This window comes from Panthera pardus, unplaced genomic scaffold (genome assembly GCF_024362965.1).
Source record: "Panthera pardus isolate Hobbes unplaced genomic scaffold, ASM2436296v1 HiC_scaffold_8, whole genome shotgun sequence".
NCBI lineage: Eukaryota > Metazoa > Chordata > Mammalia > Carnivora > Felidae > Panthera > Panthera pardus.
Genome location: NW_026527013.1, coordinates 151,982,583 through 152,002,554, shown reverse-complemented (window position 1 = coordinate 152,002,554; position 19,972 = coordinate 151,982,583). Strand labels below are relative to the sequence as shown.

The 19,972-nt window shown below is 42.5% G+C and overlaps 1 protein-coding gene across 12 annotated transcripts in view; it reads left to right on the top strand.

Moving 5' to 3' along the window:
• Positions 1–19,972, top strand: part of DGKI (diacylglycerol kinase iota) — a 449,436-nt gene that overhangs the window by 173,635 nt on the left and 255,829 nt on the right. For 11 of the 12 annotated variants that reach the window (XM_019452870.2, XM_019452874.2, XM_019452872.2 and 8 more), the window contains 2 exons: positions 13,609–13,683; positions 15,059–15,115. The exons of the other annotated variant lie outside the window; for it this stretch is intronic. In XM_019452870.2, the coding sequence (XP_019308415.2) occupies positions 13,609–13,683; positions 15,059–15,115 (132 nt within the window). The remainder of the gene's footprint in view (positions 1–13,608; positions 13,684–15,058; positions 15,116–19,972) is intronic. 12 annotated transcript variants of the gene reach the window in all.

Sequence of the window (19,972 nt, the reverse complement as noted above, 5' to 3'; positions counted from 1 at the left end):
TTTGTGCAATTATGTTGCCTTTATACTAAACTTTCATTGAGCCAAGCTTTGTGTGTGTGTGTGTGTGTGTGCGCACACGTGTATTTTATTCTTAGAGTTTGAGCCTCTGAGAATAATTGTCTTCTCTTCTGCAATGATAATTTTAGATTGAGGCTATGTTTGTATGTGGGTATATGTTTGTGTGGAGAGGTTTTGTTGTTACTAAATATTGGCACAGTCCTGTTACTTAATGAAAATAATTTGCATCTGATTGAACATAGGGTTTACATCTCACCTAGGCAATGCCCAGGTATATAGAAATGTTTTCCCTTTTTCCAGTGTTCCCTAGTGTAGAGATCTAGAACAATAGAATTTAACCAACATTCTCACTGCTCCAAGGCCCCAGTCTTGGCTGAAGCATTATTTGCATTAGCAGTTACCCAGAACTACTGCTGACCCCTACGTGGACATTGTCTCTGTTTGTTAGAATTTTAATGTTGTTTCTGGTTCCTCCCTCACACATGAGGCAGATAGAGATTTTAGAGGGTAATGCCCTAAGAACATGAGGAAATGGAAAAACCTGCTTTGATGCCTTCATTTGAGGAGGTGTGTGGGCTTTGGAATCAAAAGGTGGCTTGGCTTTGAATCCAGGCTCTGGGATTTTCTAATTGTGTGATGTTGATCATTGTTTTAACTTCTCGTAGCTTCAGTTTCACATCTTCAAAGTGTGGGCAATTCCTGCATCTTACTGTTGCTGTGAAACTTAAATGAGATAATGTATAGACAGCAATTAACAGCTTGGCAAGTCACAGACACATACCAAAAATCAGCCCCTGCAATGGATGTTTCTCCTTCAGGGAGAAGTGACTGCAATGGATTGTCAGAAACTGATCCCCAAAAGGCAATGCCAGAGTACAGACCTTGGAGCACCTTATAACCAGCACCCCTCGCTCAGTGAATAAAAGACAGGATGGGTCTCACAGAGTGAAACAACTAGCCCAGCTCGCAGGCTGTCCCTCAACTCTGGCCCTTCTCCATTCTCTTGATCTTCTATAGCACACATCACTTTCTATTATTAAAAAAAAATTGCTCGCCTGCTTACCTGTGTCTCCACCGCTAGAACATAAGTTCCATTTAGTTCAGGGTCTGTGCCTGTGTTGTACTGTCCTAGATCCTCAGCATTGAGCACAGTGAATGCAGTGAGGAGTTATCCTGCCATTTTTCATGGAATGAATGAATGAATGAATGAGTTCAGGGATGTGATTGTTGAGAGAGACACACATACACACATGGACACCTGTCACTAGATCAAACTCTGCCATTTATTTAAGTATCATTATACTTAGCCTCCAGGATGTTTGAATTCCTGCCTTACTTTTCAGGCTCTTCGCAGGGAGGTTCAACACTCACTGCTAGTAGGCTCTTGTGGGTTTTTTTTTTTTTTTCAACGTTTATTTATTTTTGGGACAGAGAGAGACAGAGCATGAACGGGGGAGGGGCAGAGAGAGAGGGAGACACAGAATCGGAAACAGGCTCCAGGCTCTGAGCCATCAGCCCAGAGCCTGACGCGGGGCTCGAACTCACGGACCGCGAGATCGTGACCTGGCTGAAGTCGGACGCTTAACCGACTGCGCCACCCAGGCGCCCCTCTTGTGGGGTTTTAAGCCCTGGCCTAGCCAGTGTCATGCCTATTGTGGCCCATCTTATTTGATTCTCATGGAGGATAGAGACTGCTGTTTACCATTCTTGGCACAGGGGGTCATGGAATTGTCGGTAGTCTCGCTATGGGCTCTTCCGAGAATGGATCACCTGAAGCAATCATGTCAATTATGTCTATTTTCATCAGTCTTGTCCCCCTAACTTTTCACTAGTAAGGAAAGTGAGGGGGAAGTAGTAAGTTGTAATAGAAAGAGATAGCTTTGAGTCAGAAAGACTTGGGTTTCACTCCTAGCTAATTTATCTTGGGCGAGTTGCTCAATCTCATAGGGTCTCAGCTCCTTGGCTATAAAATGGGTGAAGTACCTGCGTTGTATGGCTGAAATGAGCTGTATTTACAGTATACATAATATGGATATCATACTAGCAGCCATACTGGTAAATACTGTCTGTGGTAGTGATGTCCTCACTGAAAAATGATATGGGTGGGTGTGTGTATGTGAATGGAAATTACACTGCAAACTGGGGATGTAGCATTGAGTGTACCGCGACTGAAACGATGGTCTTCTTGGCTGGACTTGGGAAGACTTTCTCTTAATTATGTCACCAAGAGCTTGGGATGTAGGAAATGGCAACGAAAGAACGGCTCATTTACCACAGCTTGATATGGCTTCTTAAGTGAGTAGAGTATTCCATATTAAAGCAAATGTATCTAAATTATTTTTTAGAAACCTCAAGCTGTGAACTATAAACAACAAATTCCTTGATTTCTACAAAGTAAACTGATAATGAGGACATGTTAGGGTGCATGCTGCGGGTTAGGGAGTGTATATGGTGCCATCACACCAGCAAGGACCGAAAGGCAAGCCTTGGTGTTTTCCAGTTTATACTGAGCCTCAGTTCTCTACACACTTGATATACTACCTTAGCATTAGAGCCATTAAGATAACATAGGTACACCGTTTCCTGTTAATTTGTCTTCATTATGACTTTCGTAGTATATCCAGCCCATTTTTATATCTGTCTGCTTGAAATTCATAAATGTACATCTCTTTGGCTATGTAGGCCTCTAGTTGCATGAATACTTATTAGTGTCTGTGTACTTATAATCCTATTTATGTACATTTTTTTGCACATATAGTTAACACTTCGGGTAATCTATAAGATACATGGAAACTTTGACCTGAGATCACTTGAAAAGAGTATAAAAATTCAACAGGTCACAAAATCGTCTGGAAAGGACCAAAGATAGGAAGATAGCACACAATAAAGTTAAAGCCATTGACTGGCCGCGGTCATATAAGCAGGACCTTCTTGCATCTAAGCTGAGAAGCATAGAGAAAATGAATGGGACAGAAAGATAGAAGAGAGAAGACAAGCAGGCAGAAGGGGAAAAAAAGAAGGAAAAACAAGAGCTGAGGGCAACAAAGCACAGAGAAAGTAAAATAACAACCAAGAGTAAGAAATAGAATTAGGATTTTCAAAGAGTTCTTCCAGTTCATTAGGCTGAAATCCTTTTTTTTAATGTTTATTTAGAGAGAGGGTGAGCATGTACACAAGGGAGGGGTAGGGAGAGGGAGAGAGAGAAGAGAGAGAGAATGAATCCCAATCAGGCTTCATGCTGACAGCGCAGAGCCCAATGCAGGGCTCAATCCCACCAACTGTGAGATCATGACCTGATCCAAAATCAAGAGTTGGTGCTCAACGGACGGAGCCACCCAGGCACCCCTGAAATCCCTTTTTAATGCATCAGGATCATGAAAGAGGTGGCAGAAAGAATGCCTAAGCAGCGTAGCCGTCTCGTGCCCGTCACCGGACGCACACACTCAGTATCCAACAGTCTGGTGGTCTCCCAGAGCTGTGCAGTATTGGCATCTTTCCATCAGACGTGTGCACATTTCTCAGACCGCACATTATGGTTTCCATAAGTGACAGCTACAACATATATTTGTGTCATCTCTCAATAACTACACCTGAATTTTACACAGGGTTATAAAAGATAGTAGTGGTGTGCACCAGTTAAACTCAATTGAGTTCCAACATGTAGACTCCACCTAAGATTTTCATGTAGCTTTCTATTGCAACCAATCAGTACCTATCACTCTTTTTTTTTCATTAGAGAACAATGCCTTGAAATCACGAACACAAGCCACTCGTAGAAGAACTTGGTACAGATTTTATTGTAAGTGTGAACTACTGAGATTCAGCCAAGTATCTTCCCCTCTACTCCCACATTTAAAATGAATCTTGTGCCATTCTGACCATAGTTTTTACCGGTCTTAAGATAATGTTCAAAAAATGATGAGGTACCACTCTTTATAACCAACCATCAACTTGAGCTTTGAATTAACACGAGTTCTGGCAATTTGGTTTTTACCAAATGGTTTCTCCGGTGAGCCCCGATTGCCTGTTTCACAGGAGGAGGAGAGGTTTTTGTAAGATGTTTCTGTTCTCCTCTTCAGGCTTGCAAAGTCTGTCCCCTTTAGTTTTCTGCTCTAAGATTTGGGCTTGCTTTCTCTTCAAATGAAAAATGGACACCAACAGTTGAGGAAATAGAGAACCTTTATTTGTGTAGAAATAGTCCTGAGAAGGCACTTTTCTCCTTTATGTGTCTCCAGGGAAGCTGTGGAATCAACACGTCTGTGCCTTAGCTCAGGTGGCTACTGTTTACCCTCTAGATTTACAGGCATATCCAAGCTTCCTCGGGGGACGGTGTCTCTAGAAACATGGACACTTCACGTACACATTGCTTCACATAAACGTGTTCTTTAGAACACAACAAAATATGCTGTTCGAAAAGCATATTGAGTTTTATTGCAGGACGTTAGAGGCATCTCCACCGTAACAGAGTATGAGATTGTAGGATGTGTAGTCAGCCGGTACTCACAAGCAGCAGGCTGGCCAACATGTGGGTGTGAAGCCATCCTGGGCTGTCAATTACGCTATTCGGATGCCTAAGGCCCACGTAGAAGACAAGCGTGTTAAGCTTAATGGAAGTCTGCGTGTGACCGGAGAGGGGTCTCCTTTATCACTTGATCACTCGTGTGCCTCAGCCTTCCGTATTAGGGTGTCACTCTCATTCAGGCTCTAATTGCCTAATACGTGAGTTACCGCTGCAGACTCTGATTATTTCTTCTCTTTCAGAGAAAGCATGTGTCTTAACCATGATTTGCAAGATCCCGTATGATCTGGCCTTCTGGTATTGTCTGGCCTCATCTCTACCTGGTTTTCTCCAACCACACTGGCCCCTTTGTCACTTTTTAAACACCCCAGGGCCCTCATGCCTCTGGGCTTTGCACTTGCTGTTGACCCCTTTGCCCAGAATGCTTTCCTCCCCAGATATCTGTGTGACAAACCCGTACACTTCCTTCTGGCATTTCGCAGAATGTATCTGCTTGTTGAGACCTTTCCTGGCCAAATTCCCTCTACTCTTGGTATCTCTCCTATTCCTTATTCTCTCTTTAATTTTTCTCTTTAGCACTTATTTCCATCAACATAATATATATATATATATATATATATATATATACACATATATATAGGTATTAGGAAAAAAATATATATTTATGTATCATATATATCGTATATCATATATATATATATATATATATATATATATATATATATATATTTATGTATCATTTTATTGTCTGTCTCTACTAGGACTCAGTAATCTCCATGAGATTAAAACAGTTTTTGTTAGTATTTTGTTCACTGCTGTATCCCCAGTGCTTGGCACCTACTAGGTGCTTGGCATTTACTGATTGACCCTGTTAATAAATTACTTCTCTCATTTCCTTTTGCCTTCCTTCTGCTTTCGGGTAGTGCTACCTAATGCGACCAGATTAAGTGATGATTTTTGGGCACTTTAGTCTCAACAACTCTGTCCATATTCCATTGCCCATTAGATTAAAATTCGTGTTTTTCAGCCTAGATTTAAGAACTTCAGCAGTCTTTTCCTGGCTCACCCTTCTAGCCTGATCTGCATCACCTAACCGGGACTTCTATTTGGGAAGACTGGCCTACTTGCTGGCCCCAATTTTGTCTGGCATGTTTCCTCCCCACCCCCACAACCATTACCCAAGTACAGATTCCAGTTTAACTAGCCTGTAGATACAGGTAGAGTAACGTGAGCAGCAGTAACACAGACTTTCTGTTCTCTACCCACTAAGACCTCAGTCTTCTGCACGGTAACCTTCCCATCCAGGGTCCCCAAGGCTCCCAGAAGGCGTCTCATTTGCGACCCAAAAAGTAGTGCAGCTGTAATCACCACGAAGCCTCTGTGCTGTTTTCCCTCTCTGTGCAGAGGTCTCCTGTTCCTCAAACACCTGTAAGGTAGCTCATTTTTTCTTTTGGGGTTGCCTGCTGTGAGAATGCCTGCGTCCTGGTGGACATTTTGTCTCATAATCCCAAGGCCACCAGTTCTCCAGACTGGGGCTGGGGCAGGGGCTTGAAAGGGAGAACGCCCTTCACTGCAAATCCTTCCTCTTTCCTCCCTCCCTTCCTTCTGGAATGTCTACTGGGCTCCTACAGTGTTTAACCAGGGCCTCTTGGGGATAGTTCTTTGCCATTTTTCTGACAGTCCCTCATGACACAGCTCCTCTGGCCTGTTCACACAGCCAGCGGCCCCACTGCTCACCTCTGTGCATGCCCTACTCACCTGATCTCCACCTGGGCACACACAGAAGCCTCCACACTCCAGCTTCCGACCTGGCACCCAAGAACTCATGCCAGTAGACACCTGTGAGCCCAGTGACTCTGTACCCCAACAGACGTGCCCAAGCCAGTCTCCGTTCCTTTGGGAGACGTCAGTGTGCGCTACATAATGAGATTTTGGCTTGCTCTCTTTTGGGGTGTCCTTGATTTTTGAAACGTTTCTTTTAAGGCCCAATTCAAGAATTTGCTTTTCTGTCAGGTCCTTTTTACTGACTCAGCCTCTGAGAGCTTATCCTCCTCTAAGTGATGACTTTCACTGTCTGAGCTGCTCATTTAGCATTTAGCTATGTGTGGCCTTCTCCGTTAATGACTGTTTTTTTTGGTTTTCTTTTTTTTCTGAATCCTTCCTATCTCCTCAAGTGGCTTGCCAGCTTTTCCTAGGAAAGATAGAAGCTCCTCCCTCTTTACTTCCTGTATTGCATGTAGCATTGTCTTAACCTTTGTAGGCATGGTTAAAATTGTTTATTGACTAAACACGTTCATACATATCCCTTAGAAAAGTCAGGGGTTAGCATTGTTTCGGCCGCACGGAAAACTCATTTGTGTAGGGCATCTCAGACCACTGTGACTCCAGAGGACAAGCATATGCAGGTTTAGGTGTACTTGAGCATAGCACGAGTATTTTTGTGCACCCATTTACATGAGTCCTCGACCCAGCCTCCTGTTGTTCCTGCACCTTTTCTTTCAGATATTCTGGGGTACATCTGGCATTTAGAATCTAGGGTGTCAACGGTGAAAAGCAGCTATCTCAGAGGGATTCAGCCCTCACCAAGACGTTGTCTGCCCAGAGGACACAGGGCACAGACACACAGGACCTTGGCAAATGAAGGTCTTGACCTTCCAACATGGGCCAACAGTCCTCATGCTGAGGGCTGGCCCCTTTAACACAAAGCGAGGTCTCTTTGCAGTAGATCCTGTGCGGCAGCTTTGAGATCACCTTTGAGCCTCAAGCTCCTCGAGATGTCCAGCGTTTTTGCTCCTTGGCCCGGGATTTTTGAAATCTTGTTGTCCTAGACTTACTTGATGTAATGAGGAACCACAATAGGGGTGCACTGGGACTTCAGCTGAGCCACCCTCCTGATTTGTCCGAAATGTCCTGTGTTCTGTTGGAGGAAAAGAGGAGCCAGCGTGAGTGACCATGGAGGCTGTGCTTGGCTCTGAAATCGTATTAATGGAACTTCCAGATAATGTCATTCTTCATTTTTTCCTAATACCAATTTACAGATTGCATCCCAGGCTCCCCAGAGAAGCAGAACCTGCCAAGTATGCTTGTCATTTCTTCTAATTAGGTTTTTAAATAAATCAAAGAATCTTGTTTTCATTTACCTTGGATTATACAGCGACAGTGTTCTTGTTCCTGTGCCCATAGAGGCATTCCCCACTGAAAGGACACCGAATTCCTGACACTCCAGAAGCTGAGGAGCCCCTTCCCTCCTCTCTCCTGAGCACTCCGTTCTCCCACCCCTGGAGAGGAAATAGCCTTACCCAAGCCCTGTTGCCTCTCCTGTTTCCCCCTCCCACCAAAGTGCCCCATAGACTGAGCTCTGTGGCTGAAAGGGAGCAAGAAGGAAGGATACAATTCTTCTTGCCTTACTTGCTCTTTCCCCTTTTCCTGATCTCCAGCCCTTCCACGTATCTATTCCTTTTGGCATGATTCTTTGGATCTGGGATAAGCAAAGGAGCTAAGTAATCATGGAGAAGAAGAGAGCTGGCCAGAGCCTGACGCTAAGCCCATTCCCCCAGCCCCAGCCCCCCATCTTTTTCTGGCTCTGTGCCCCATCCGGGTCCTTTCCCCAGAGTGCCTTCTCTGCCCCTTTCCCTGCTCCCAGCATGATTGGGTCTCTGCCTGGAGGAACCCTTTGCTGTCCATTCATCCTTTTATCACTGTGGCCTCATTGTTAGAGGTGGAGCTCCAGAGAGCAGTGATTCCTTGCGTTGGGTCTGTCTGGGAACCCTGTCTGGAGAGAGGTGCTCCGAGCCCGAACTTTGGCCCTCAGCGGTTCTGGTCTCTAAGCTCTCCTGAAACAGGGAGACCAAGACAGGGCTGCCATGCCAGCTTTGAGGACTCTTGGGTATTTCCTCCCACTTCTCCGCTCCTGATCTGGTCCGGACCTGTGGATTTGCGTGGGGGTGACAGCAGGGGGTGTATCCTTAAGAACACAGCAGGAGAGATAAGGTCAGCCGGCAGGTAAATTTGGTCCATCTTCAGGGACAAACAGGTTTGGTGTATGTCTTGTTGGGAAGGGGCACAGCCGGCCTTGTACATCCTTCTTGGGGTCAAAGTTCAGGCTGTTAGGGGTAATAATTCAATTGCCTTGGGCACTAAGAAGCCCCAGCCCTTTTACAAACCAGAGGCCTGTACAGCTGGGTCTCCTTTCCCTTCCCTCCCCTTCCCTCCTCCCTCATCTCTCTTTTCTTTCTATCAAACCTCGTTCACTATCACCAGATATTCATTGCTACTTAGAGAAAATCACATCTCTGGCTCAGAGGAAGAAACTATAGCTTTCTTGGTGGTGCATATGAATCAGGGACTTAGGACCAAAGGTGGTAGGTGGGTGGGATGGTGTTAGATCTTGAACTCCTCCACCACTGCTTGCCTCGGATCCTTCTGTCCCAGGCCCAGCTCCCGTGGTCTCAGGCTGAGATAACGTCACTTCTGTGCTTGATAGGAGCTGAAGTTGGGGAAAGGGCTGTCACTGCTTTGAATGCCAGAGTGCTTGCAGCATGGGGAAACATGGAGGGCCAAGTCAGAACTTAGAGTGTTGTTTTACAGTCACTATTAGTCTGCTAGTTGGATTGTGTCCACTGTCGGGAAGTACAGCCTATCTTTGTGTTAGTGTTATTTGAAAGATGTTGGTCATGATGTGATAAGATACCATCTGCATTATATCCTCTATTGTCTTAATTTTCATAGATGTTATGTGCGTGTACATACACACACACACACACACACACAATTTACAACCTAATGGATTTCCTTTGGATGCTAACATTGAAGTAACTCTACGTGATATTTAAAACATTGGCCTTTAAATTCATTGAAGAGAGTGAATTTTTAAAATTTTTAAATTTCAATTTGCAAACATGTGTGGAATGACTTAATGACTTTTTGAAAGTTTATTTATTTTGAGACCAGAAAGAGAGAGAGGGAGAGAGTGTGCATGCATGTGCAAGAGTGAGGCAGGGGAAAAGACAGAGGGAGAGAGAGAGAATCCCAAGCAGGCTCCACCGTGGCAGCACAGAGCCTGACAGGGGGCTCGATCCCACCATCTGTGACATCATGGCCTGAGTGGAAATTAAGAGTCAGACACTCAGCCAGCCAAGCCCCCTAGGTGCCCCTTAATGACTTTTTTTTTTTAATTTTTTTTTTAACGTTTATTCATTTTTGAGACAGAGAGAGACAGAGCATGAATGGGAGAAGGTCAGAGAGAGAGGGAGACAGAATCTGAAACAGGCTCCAGGCTCTGAGCTGTCAGCACAGAGCTCGACGCGGGGCTCGAACTCACGGACCGCGAGATCATGACCTGAGCCAAAGTCAGGCGCTTAACCGACTGAGCCACCCAGGCGCCCCAACTTTTTTTTTTTTTTTTTTTTTTTTTTACTTACCACTTTTCATAGTGAATGAAACATTGGTTTAAATAACTGATTAAGAGATTTTGGGCTTTTTTTTTTTTTTTAAAGGAAAAGTAAATACTTACAGTCTAGATTCTGACATTTTGACTTTGTATTTAGTTTACATCCTCAAATAAAAACTAACATAACCAAGCACAAAAATTATTTCTTTTCTGAGCAATTTCTGCCCAGAAGCTTATTATCCACCTACTTTGAATAACTTTGACCAATTGAAACACATAAACCAAGAAGTCAGCAGTTAAAATCTGATTCACTGAAACAATTTTTATTAGTTGAGGGACTAAAATCCATGTATATTTTATTACTATGGGAAAAGACCTTAGGCCTTCACCCAGAATTTACTTAATTTTACATATGATTATAAACCTTAATTACCTGATTCCTCAGATTATAAACTATTTAGAAACTGTCATTTAAGAAATTAAGGACAACAAAAGATAAGCACAATGACACTGAAGGGATCTCTAGTTTGTTAGAAAAATAACCGTTTTTTGTAGTAAAATGCATCATGTTGATTCAAGGAACAACAGATGTTGGTGAGGATGCAGAGAGAGAGGATCTCTTTTGCACTGTTGGTGGGAATGCAAGCTGGTGCAGCCACTCTGGAAGACCGTATGGAGGTTCCTCAAAAAACTAAAAATAGAACTACCCTACGACCCAGCAATTGCACTACTAGGCATTTATCCAAGGGATACAAGTGTGCTGTTTCGAAGGGACACATGCACCCCCATGTTTATAGCAGCACTATCAACAATAGCCAAAGTATGGAAAGAGCCCAAATGTCCATTGACAGATGGATGGATAAAGAAGATATGGTTTATATATACAGTGGAGTATTACTCGGCAACGAAAAAGAACAAAATCTTGCCGTTTGCAACAACATGGATGGAACTAGAGGGTGTTAACGCTAAGCGAAATTAGTCAGAGAAAGACAAATGTCATATGACTTCACTCATGTGGAATTTAAGATACAAAACAGATGAACATAAGGGAAGGGAAGCAAAAATGCTATAAAAACAAGGAGGGGGACAAAACATAAGAGACTCAAAACACAGAGAACATTATTATTGCACTATATATATGCTAACTAACTTGAATATAAATTAAAAAAAATAAGTAATTTAAAAAAATGCATCGTGTTGTAGTGTTTATGAAGAAAAATTCAGATTATGGTCTGTATATTCTGGCTCTAAAGGCATGAGAGTATGTATTTTCTGATGGTCTTTTAAAATTCAATATCATTTAAATAAAGTTGGCTTTATAACTGAAGCACTTGACTTCATACGTTATCATCTGGAGAACATGCCATACTGAATTGTTCATATGAATGATGTTGGTATATTTACATGTTATCCCAGAAAGCTGAGAGAGGACATGTCTTAACCTTGTGGTTGTCAAACTCTTACTATTAGCCCACATCCCTTTTTCAAAAGAGATTATGATTTAGAATCCTGATACGGAAAACAAGGAAAGGAAGAGGTATTCTGGTTTCACAGAGTATGCACGGGCCCCTCCGCCTGCTTGATGCTCTTGCTACAATCCTCATTGACCTCTGAGGAGCCTCTTAGAGTCCCTGGAGCCCTACAGGCGCAAAGCCAGATCGGAGCAGGGGTTATTGGTAAGGAAGGAGGCTTTTCAGGCATCCTTCAATCATACCCATCAGTGATCACCTACAATGAGTGGAATTGCCGTGTTTGTCTGCAGCGTGATCTCCCACGGGGTTGGTGGATAGTGTGTAGCCTGGAATTCACTCCAGTTTCCTTAGCATCACTGCAATCCTGAGGAGCGGCAGGACTCAGGTGCCCCATGCACTTTCTGCAGGTGGTGCTGCATCAGTGATCTGAACCAGGAGATCTGAAGGAAACAGGAGAGCAGCACAAATTTGCTTGTGGGAAATCTGCTCGTGAAAATTTGCAAACTAGAATTTTCTTATTGTTGCCTTGAGTGCTGCTGCTACTTCCGCTACTGTTACTTCCTCACCCCCCTCCCCCCTCTCCCTCCTCTCTTTTTAGTAGTAGAGCGGAGACACTTTGCAGTAGTGTAACTAGATGCCTGGATCTCCCTTATCTTTTGCTCTTTGAAAATTCAGTGGATTGTCCAACTTACTTCATGTTCCAGAACGTGTTCTCTCCCCAGGCAGAGGAGAGCCGTCTGCAGGCAGGGTCCCTAACCCGTTGCCGGCAGGGTGAGACCGCAGGTTGGGTTGCCCCAGTCCCGCACGGTTCTAGGCACTTTGTGGGAGTCAGACACCAGCGTGCATACCCCGCGTGGAGCGAGTGGAAGCATCCAGGAGGCAGGAGGCTCGAGTTGCATTCCTGATAACTGTCCCTTTCGGGGAGGGGGTGGGGGGGCGGATTGCAGTCCCTTCTAGTCTTCTTTGGTAATCGTAATACTTCAAGTTTTGGCTCAAAAGTGATTATCTCAGCAAGGGAAGCCACACATCAGAAGAGGGCAGTTTGCCAACAATCTATACTAGCACCTTTCCCAAGAAAGGCAAGGCCTTTCACGCTCGAATGCTTTGATTCACTATTTTACAGATTAGCTTTGTTATAATAAGCTGCTTTCAGTGCTCAAAGCCCACAGTTATTCCTGCAGACCTACCTTCTAGCCTGTGCTTTGCAGGGAGGCCTGAGCATTCCCAGCTAGGATTTCCGTGGAGCTGGCAGTGTTAAGATTCCACCTGTTCCTCTTTGACCCTGCTGCTCGTTTTGTATTGTTAGAGAAAAGATACACCTCAGAAAGTATATTTATTGGTCGTTGAAACTGGCAGTGCCTGTCAGAGAGGCCAAATTGTGTGATGCTCACAATCTTGTGAGCTCAGAGCTAGACTCCCCGGCTGTGCTGTGTCCTAATTACGAGACCTTGGGCACATCACTTACCGTGCCACAGCTTTGTCATCTGTAAAATGGGTGTAAAACTGCTACCTATTTCTTAGGGTTGTGGAGATTGAATGAGTTACAATTTGTAAAGTGCTTCTAAGAGTGCCTGACTCATAATGAGTACTACATTCATGTTAGCTGCCACTGCTGGTATTGTTACTACTTATTGTTATTATCAGGCGTGAGAGTTAGGTTTTCCTCTTAGTTTCCCCAAGATGTGGGTGAAGACCCAAGTAGCTTAGTGTAGATTTGTGGCTGGGATAGAAGCCTGAAGCTATTGGCCTCTTGAAATGTCAACTCTTGGCAGTCGGGAAAGAGTGCCTGTTTTGAACTTAGACCTCATTCTGGATGTTGGTCCTGCTGCTTAACTACTAGAGTAAAAATGTAAAAATGTAAAAAAACAAAAACCAGAGGATACTAATGCCTGCGGTTGTTAGGTTATAAAACTTAGAAATGACAGAATAAAGAGCCTCGTTCATATTATATGTTCTACTAGTTCTATATAGCAGCTATTATCTTTATTATATTCTGGAGAGGAAATCTAGGATGCCCTGAGTCATGGAGATATGGAGGTAGTAGGTAGGTCAAGAAGGACTGTTGAAGTTTGCCCTATTATCGAATGCTTAAGATGACGTTTTAAATTTGCTTACGTTTGCTTTGTTTATGTATACTCTCTTTACTACCAGGGAACTCTTCAGAACAGACTGTTAATATTTCTTCTTGTATTTTGAATTGAATGTTGTAGAAATCGGCCCTCAGGAGGAAGTGTGCGGTCTGTAAAATCGTCGTCCACACCGCCTGCATTGAACAGCTAGAAAAGGTGAGACACCGCCACCTGCTGTAGTGTTGGCTACACTGCAAATATTTGGACTTCAAAGACCAGGTGTCCTTTCTTATTTCCACCTTTTTCAAGAGAGTGCCCTTTAAAAAAACTGGAAGACCAACATTATTACTGGATTAGTAATAGAAAAGCAGTGCTTAAGGTTAATTTGTTCGATTGCCTCCCAAAGGAAAACTTGGTATCATTCTATGTTGCCTCTTGGGAGGAGGAATGGTAAGGTTAGAGAGAAAAGACTAGTACGCACTAATTTTCTTTACAATGACAGACATCGTTACTCACCCATTGGATATTTCACAAGATTTTTTTTTTAAGAAAAAAATCCATAAGCTCTTTAAAATGATCATTTAGATTCGCCTGATGTTTGTGAGTTTCTTTTTCCTAAAGTGGCTGCAAGGAAGACAACCAGGCCAGAAGCCAGCTCTCCTTCCTTTCTTGGGGTGGTGTTCTGCTTGCACAGCATGAATGTGTGGGTGGCCGGAGGTGACATCCCCATGGTGTGCTGCCTCCAGAAGAAGTAGATTCTGTAGAGTCCATTTAGCGGTCGTTTGTGGGAACGGGAAGGCTCTAGTCATGAGCCAAACGCTGTCCTCTTTCGTGCCTCTCCTTTATTGCCATGTGTGGGTCTCTGGGTTATCTATGTTCTTGAACTGCCATGTGTAAATGTGTTGAAATATTGTAATCCCCTGAGACATGCATTATTTCACAAACATATTACCAGTTGTTGCCAACTGGTATTTTGTGGGGACGAGTACTAACATTTTTTTTCTCTCTGTCTCTTTATCTATCTATAGTTTGTTGGGTTTTTTTTTGTCGTTGTTGTTGTTGTTTGTTGCTGTCCCAACCCCATTTACTTATCTCCTCCTTCATTTCTGTATTCCCTTCACTTTATCAAGTAGCTAAAGAAGATGTCCATGTTTCCAGGAGGCCTGCCCACCTAAAAGAAAGGCAGGACTGCAGACTTAAAGAAAATTTGTGCATGTGAAATCAGAATCATCATATTAAAAATTTCTCAAGTTTATGTTGCCCTACTTTTAAAATATGCAGCATAGCTGCGTGATTTCAGCTGCCTTGTATGTTTTTTTCTTACTCTATCTCTTTTCCTCAAGTTTACAGTGTAAGAGCACTATTGTTTAAAGATCTGTTGCTTTCATCAATGAGAATGAAGAGATGTGGACTGGAGATATAGGATCACTTGGGACCCCTATAGATTATCTGGGGTGATGATTTCAAGTGTTAAACCGTGGGGCTTTTGTTTTGTAGTCTTACTATGTGTATCATTGTTGATTTGTTCAAGTAAGTCAGTCTAGTCTGATGCTTATCCCTAATATAATGCACTTTTCTTTTTAAATGACAGATTAATTTCAGATGTAAACCAACATTTCGAGAAGGGGGCTCAAGATCGCCAAGAGAAGTGAGTGTTTCAGAACTTGACTTCATATACCACCTTTTGTTTCCCATTGATTCGCTGGATTAACAGATATTCACCTGGATTCAGAACCAAAGTCTAGCTCTGTCCATTCCACATCGGTTTCTTATTAACACATCCGTAAATACCACCAGTAAAATCTCCCAGTGTCCTCAGCACGTGTACATTGCCCTTTAGTATTTTCATGAAATGCACTGGGGATGAAGGTTTTAATGATCAGGTAGGAGGCAGTGGTAGAACTGAAGAGGTAAGAAATACATGGCATTTTATTGTGCTGTGGTCCATTTTCATTTCATTTTTTTTCAATTTTGAGTGGGTAGAAGCTATTCAGGGGGGCAGCATAGTTACTGAGTATTCCCATGAACACTGAAGCCAAACTGGTTTCCATACCAGTCTTGATGCTGTATGATTTGAGGTATCTCACCTAATCTTTCTGAATTGCAATGTTTTCATCTGATAAGTGAGTAAGTGGGTAGGTAGATAGGTAGAGAGATCCATGGAAGGACTACATTCAGTGCTTAGTCCTTGACTTCACGGCCCAGTAGTGAAGACAAAGAGGTAAATGGGAAATCATAAGGAAGAGCAATTGCCCTGTTAGTTGTAAGCAGAGGGGAGGATAGGAGAAGAGCTGCGTTTAGACCTAATTTGTCTGTTTAGTTCTTCTTCGAAGAGACTGAGTACATGTTGAAAAGTTAGAGAAGGAAGACAGTTAGTAGAGGTTCTCAGCCCTCCTGTGTTATCCTGGATAGTTTATCTCCTGGCCCCAAACTGCACTCTCCAATTGGCAAAACAAAAGGCTGCAGTGAGCCCATCCTCCCTGGAACAGAGTTGAACTTTCCAGGTGTTACCATTGTATATGGTGCTTTCAATAAGAGAAAGTGGAGGAAATGCCATTTTTGTAAAATGTACTTGCTCCATTTCACTTAGCTTCCTGGTGAGATTATTTTCAGTTCTAAATATAGGTTTGTCCTCTTGGAAACCTTCCCAGCTGGTGTACTCCTCAAACTAGCTCTGTGTACTGATGAATGGGTGAGAGAGGTTAAGACACCAGAGAAAGGACTTCCTGGAAGAGGTAGCAAGTAAACTGAGACCCAGAGGAGTTATCTTAAGTGAAGGTGTGGTTAGAGGGAGGGTAAGTAGGAGGTGAGTGACAGCCTCCTAGACAGAAAGAGCACATGCTCACAAGCACAAAAGTGAGAAAGCATAACAAGTAAGATGTGAAATTCAAGAGATAAGCAGGAGGTAGGCCATGAAGGTCCTTGTAAGCCACATTACAAGTTGAGTGTTTTATCATCATGGTAATTTGCAGGAGGGTGGGACATTAAACTATTTTAAGCAGAATATATTATTTAGGCTGCAGTGTGGAAGGAATACCATATAGTTCAAGAGCAGCCATATTGAAGTCATGGAGAGAATTTAAGGAGCTGTTCTGGTGGTGATCTGAACTATGAGTAATCCTGAGGGTGAAGAAAATTAGTGGATAGGAACTTGAAGGAAATAAAGTTGACAGGATGTAATAATTGGTTGGATTAAGGACACAAAGAGGAGTCCAGAGTAAACCAGCCTTCTGTCCTAGAAAACCAATGAAATGTTGGAAAATGAGTTGACCTGAGAATGGGTTGGGGAGTTGATGAATTTAGTTGTAGGATTTTGAAGTGTGTGGTGTCCTTGAGGCCCCAGCTGGAGATGTCCAGTAGACAGCTGAGTGGGTATGTGTGTTTGGAGCTTAAGAAGGAGATTGGGTTAGAGGTAAGACATTGGTGAATCGTCAGCATGCAGTAAGTAAAATTGTGAGAATAGATGAATGTGTAGAAAAGGAAAAGAAGCCGTGTGAGTACAGACTGTGAATACGGAGAGAGTCGCTGACATCTTATTGACAAATAATGAAAACGACAGTGTGAAAAAAGACATCTCATTGTTACTAATACAGGAAGATTAGGAGAAAACATGAAACGGAGTACGTTGGGAGTGGAGGTTGTGGAGAGAGGAAGAATAATTGTCCCTGTCCCTTGTCCTCTCCCACTGTGTTTGGCCATTATATCAGCAATAGGAAGGGTATGGGTCATACATAAGGTGAGGAGAGTGCAAGAAAAACGATAGGCTTGTGGGTACCCTTAATGCCACCCAAGTGCACTATAGCATTGGCCAGAAGATAACTCAGTAAGTACTCTAATGAAGGAGAAGATTCCTTTAGGACAGTAGATGGAATAGTTTTGTGTTTTTAACAAGAACTTAGTGAATTTCCAATCAGGGGATCCATATGTCCAGTCTTAGCTTCCCCATCCTTTAATTTCTCTCTTTCTCTAAATAGATAGTGGTAATTGTTGTGCACCATTTTTTACTGCAAGGGGTTATATATTGTTTTAGTTTTTAATAGTGGTATCATTTCTCTTCTGTGAAGCCAGACCCTCCTCCATAAGTGCTTTGAACACCTTTTTGTCTTTGTAGCAAGGGCTTGATATATTTTTCATTCCTAAATTTTTACCTCTTTCACCCCTCCTCTAGATTATTTCCATCACCGCGAACATGCTCTGACATCTCCCATCTTAAAATAAATGAATGAAAATATTCCTTAACCACCAACTGTGTCTTAGCTGCTGTTCGATTCTCATTTTTGCATTCACTGCTAGACTTCCAGAAAGTGTTGTCTATATAATTGTTTTGATTATATCACCTCCTAGTCATTTTAACCTGTTCTGATCTGGTTTCCACTCTATCTATTCACTGAAATTGCTTTTTTCAACATCTCTTACGTACCAAATCCATTAGATATGTTTCCATTCTCTTCTTATTTAATCTTTCAGATATATTCAAATTATTCACGTTCAAATATATTTCAAATAGTTTCAAATCCCCTTCTTAAAATTCTCTCCTGCCTTGACCTCTTTCCTAATTTCTTCTCATTTCATTGGATAGTCCTCCCCACTCTCTTTCATTATTCAATCCTCCTGATGTCTGTGTATTTCTCGGGGCTTGGTATTTGGTCATGTATTCTCTCAGCCCACTCTTGTTGAGAGAACTCATCCAATTTCATGGCTTTGAAAATGATGTCTGAGCTGACAACTCCTAATGTAGCAGTTCCAGTCCACACTTCTTGGAGTTCTGTTTGGCCTGTCCATTGAATGTATCACAGTCACATCAACTATAACACATTAAAACCAAACTATTTATTAACATCACCATAAAAACTTTTTTTTTTCAATTTTTTTTACACCTCAGAAAATGAGATGGCTATTGATCCAGCTCCTCGGTCAAAAAGACTGGGGGATCATTGATTCCTTCTCTCATATATTCCACACATCTAATTCTTTTGCCAGCCCTATCAATTTTATTTATAAAACAGATTTCAAACCATCTACTTATCTTTGTTTCTGTTTTTAGCACCCTAGACTAGGACACCATGATCTCTCTTGACTACTACATTAGCTTCTTCATGATTCCTTGATTTTCCCCTTCAGTCCATCTGAATTTGAGAGAGTGATTTTTAAAATGGAAATCAGATCCTGTAATTTTTCCACTGGTTTTCACAGTAGTTAGAATAAAGCCCAATTCTTTATGAAAAGGCCTGTGTAGTCTTGCTCAAGCACACCTCTTCAAACCCATCCAGCTGCCATGTGGACTTTCTTTTAGTTCTTGAGGCATGGACCAAGGTATTCCCCACAGATATTTATTGTACAACAGTACAATATTGTACAACAGTATTTCACTGTTGTACTAGAAGTCTCTTTATGGCTAACCGTTTCTTAGAGTCAGGCCTCAGCTCCAATATCATCCCCTCTGAGGTTTTCCTTAATGATCTCCTCTAAATAGATTGCACATAGTTCTTTATCAAAGTACCTTGTTCTGCCCCCTCAGAGTACTTTGCATGTCATAATTGTTTATGGATATTACTCATTTGCTTGTTTGTCACCACCCCCCCCCCGCCGAAGTGTAAGCCTGGGGAGGTCACTCAGGGAATTCGTCCCAAACTCATTGTACCAGGACACAAAGGGTGTGATTTGTTGACTGTCTGTTGACTAAAAGCATTTATAAATGAGTTAATTTCTCCCCAAATGCCTAAGAACTCTTGTTGTAAGAGGACAGTTTGAAGATGAAACTTATGGTAGGCATGACTCATTTGAAATTCTTAATTAAGAGACCTTAGGTAGTTTACTGAATATAAATGAAAGAACAGTCACTTTAGAAATAGTTTGGCTTGGGTTCAAATGATATTTCTGCTACTTTCCACTCTGGGTATCTCTAGTTCAGGGATCTAGGGCAGGGATTGTTGACCACAGTACCTTATGCTTTGTGGAATGTCTGACCTATGGAAGTTTTTTTTTTTTTTTTTTCAACGTTTTTTAATTTATTTTTGGGACAGAGAGAGACAGAGCATGAACGGGGGAGGGACAGAGAGAGAGGGAGACACAGAATCGGAAGCAGGCTCCAGGCTCCGAGCCATCAGCCCAGAGCCTGACGCGGGGCTTGAACTCACGGACCGCGAGATCGTGACCTGGCTGAAGTCGGACGCTTAACCGACTGCGCCACCCAGGCGCCCCTGGAAGTTTTTAAATGAATGTTGGTTGAACATCTCTAAGATGAATCTTTCTGGACCTCAGTTTTCTAAGATATAAGCTATCTGGATTAGGTTATAATTTCTAAGATTCTTTCAAGCAGTTTCTGAATAATGTTAGGAATTAAACTTGTCGTTTGAAAAATAAGTGAGCAATTGTGTTATGTATGTCTGCTAATGATACTGAATTATAAACCCTGAAGTGATGTATCACAGATTTTGAATACCCATAAGTAATAGTCCTTTCCTTCCCCAGTACTTGAAGATAGTATATGAATAATTCAGAGATT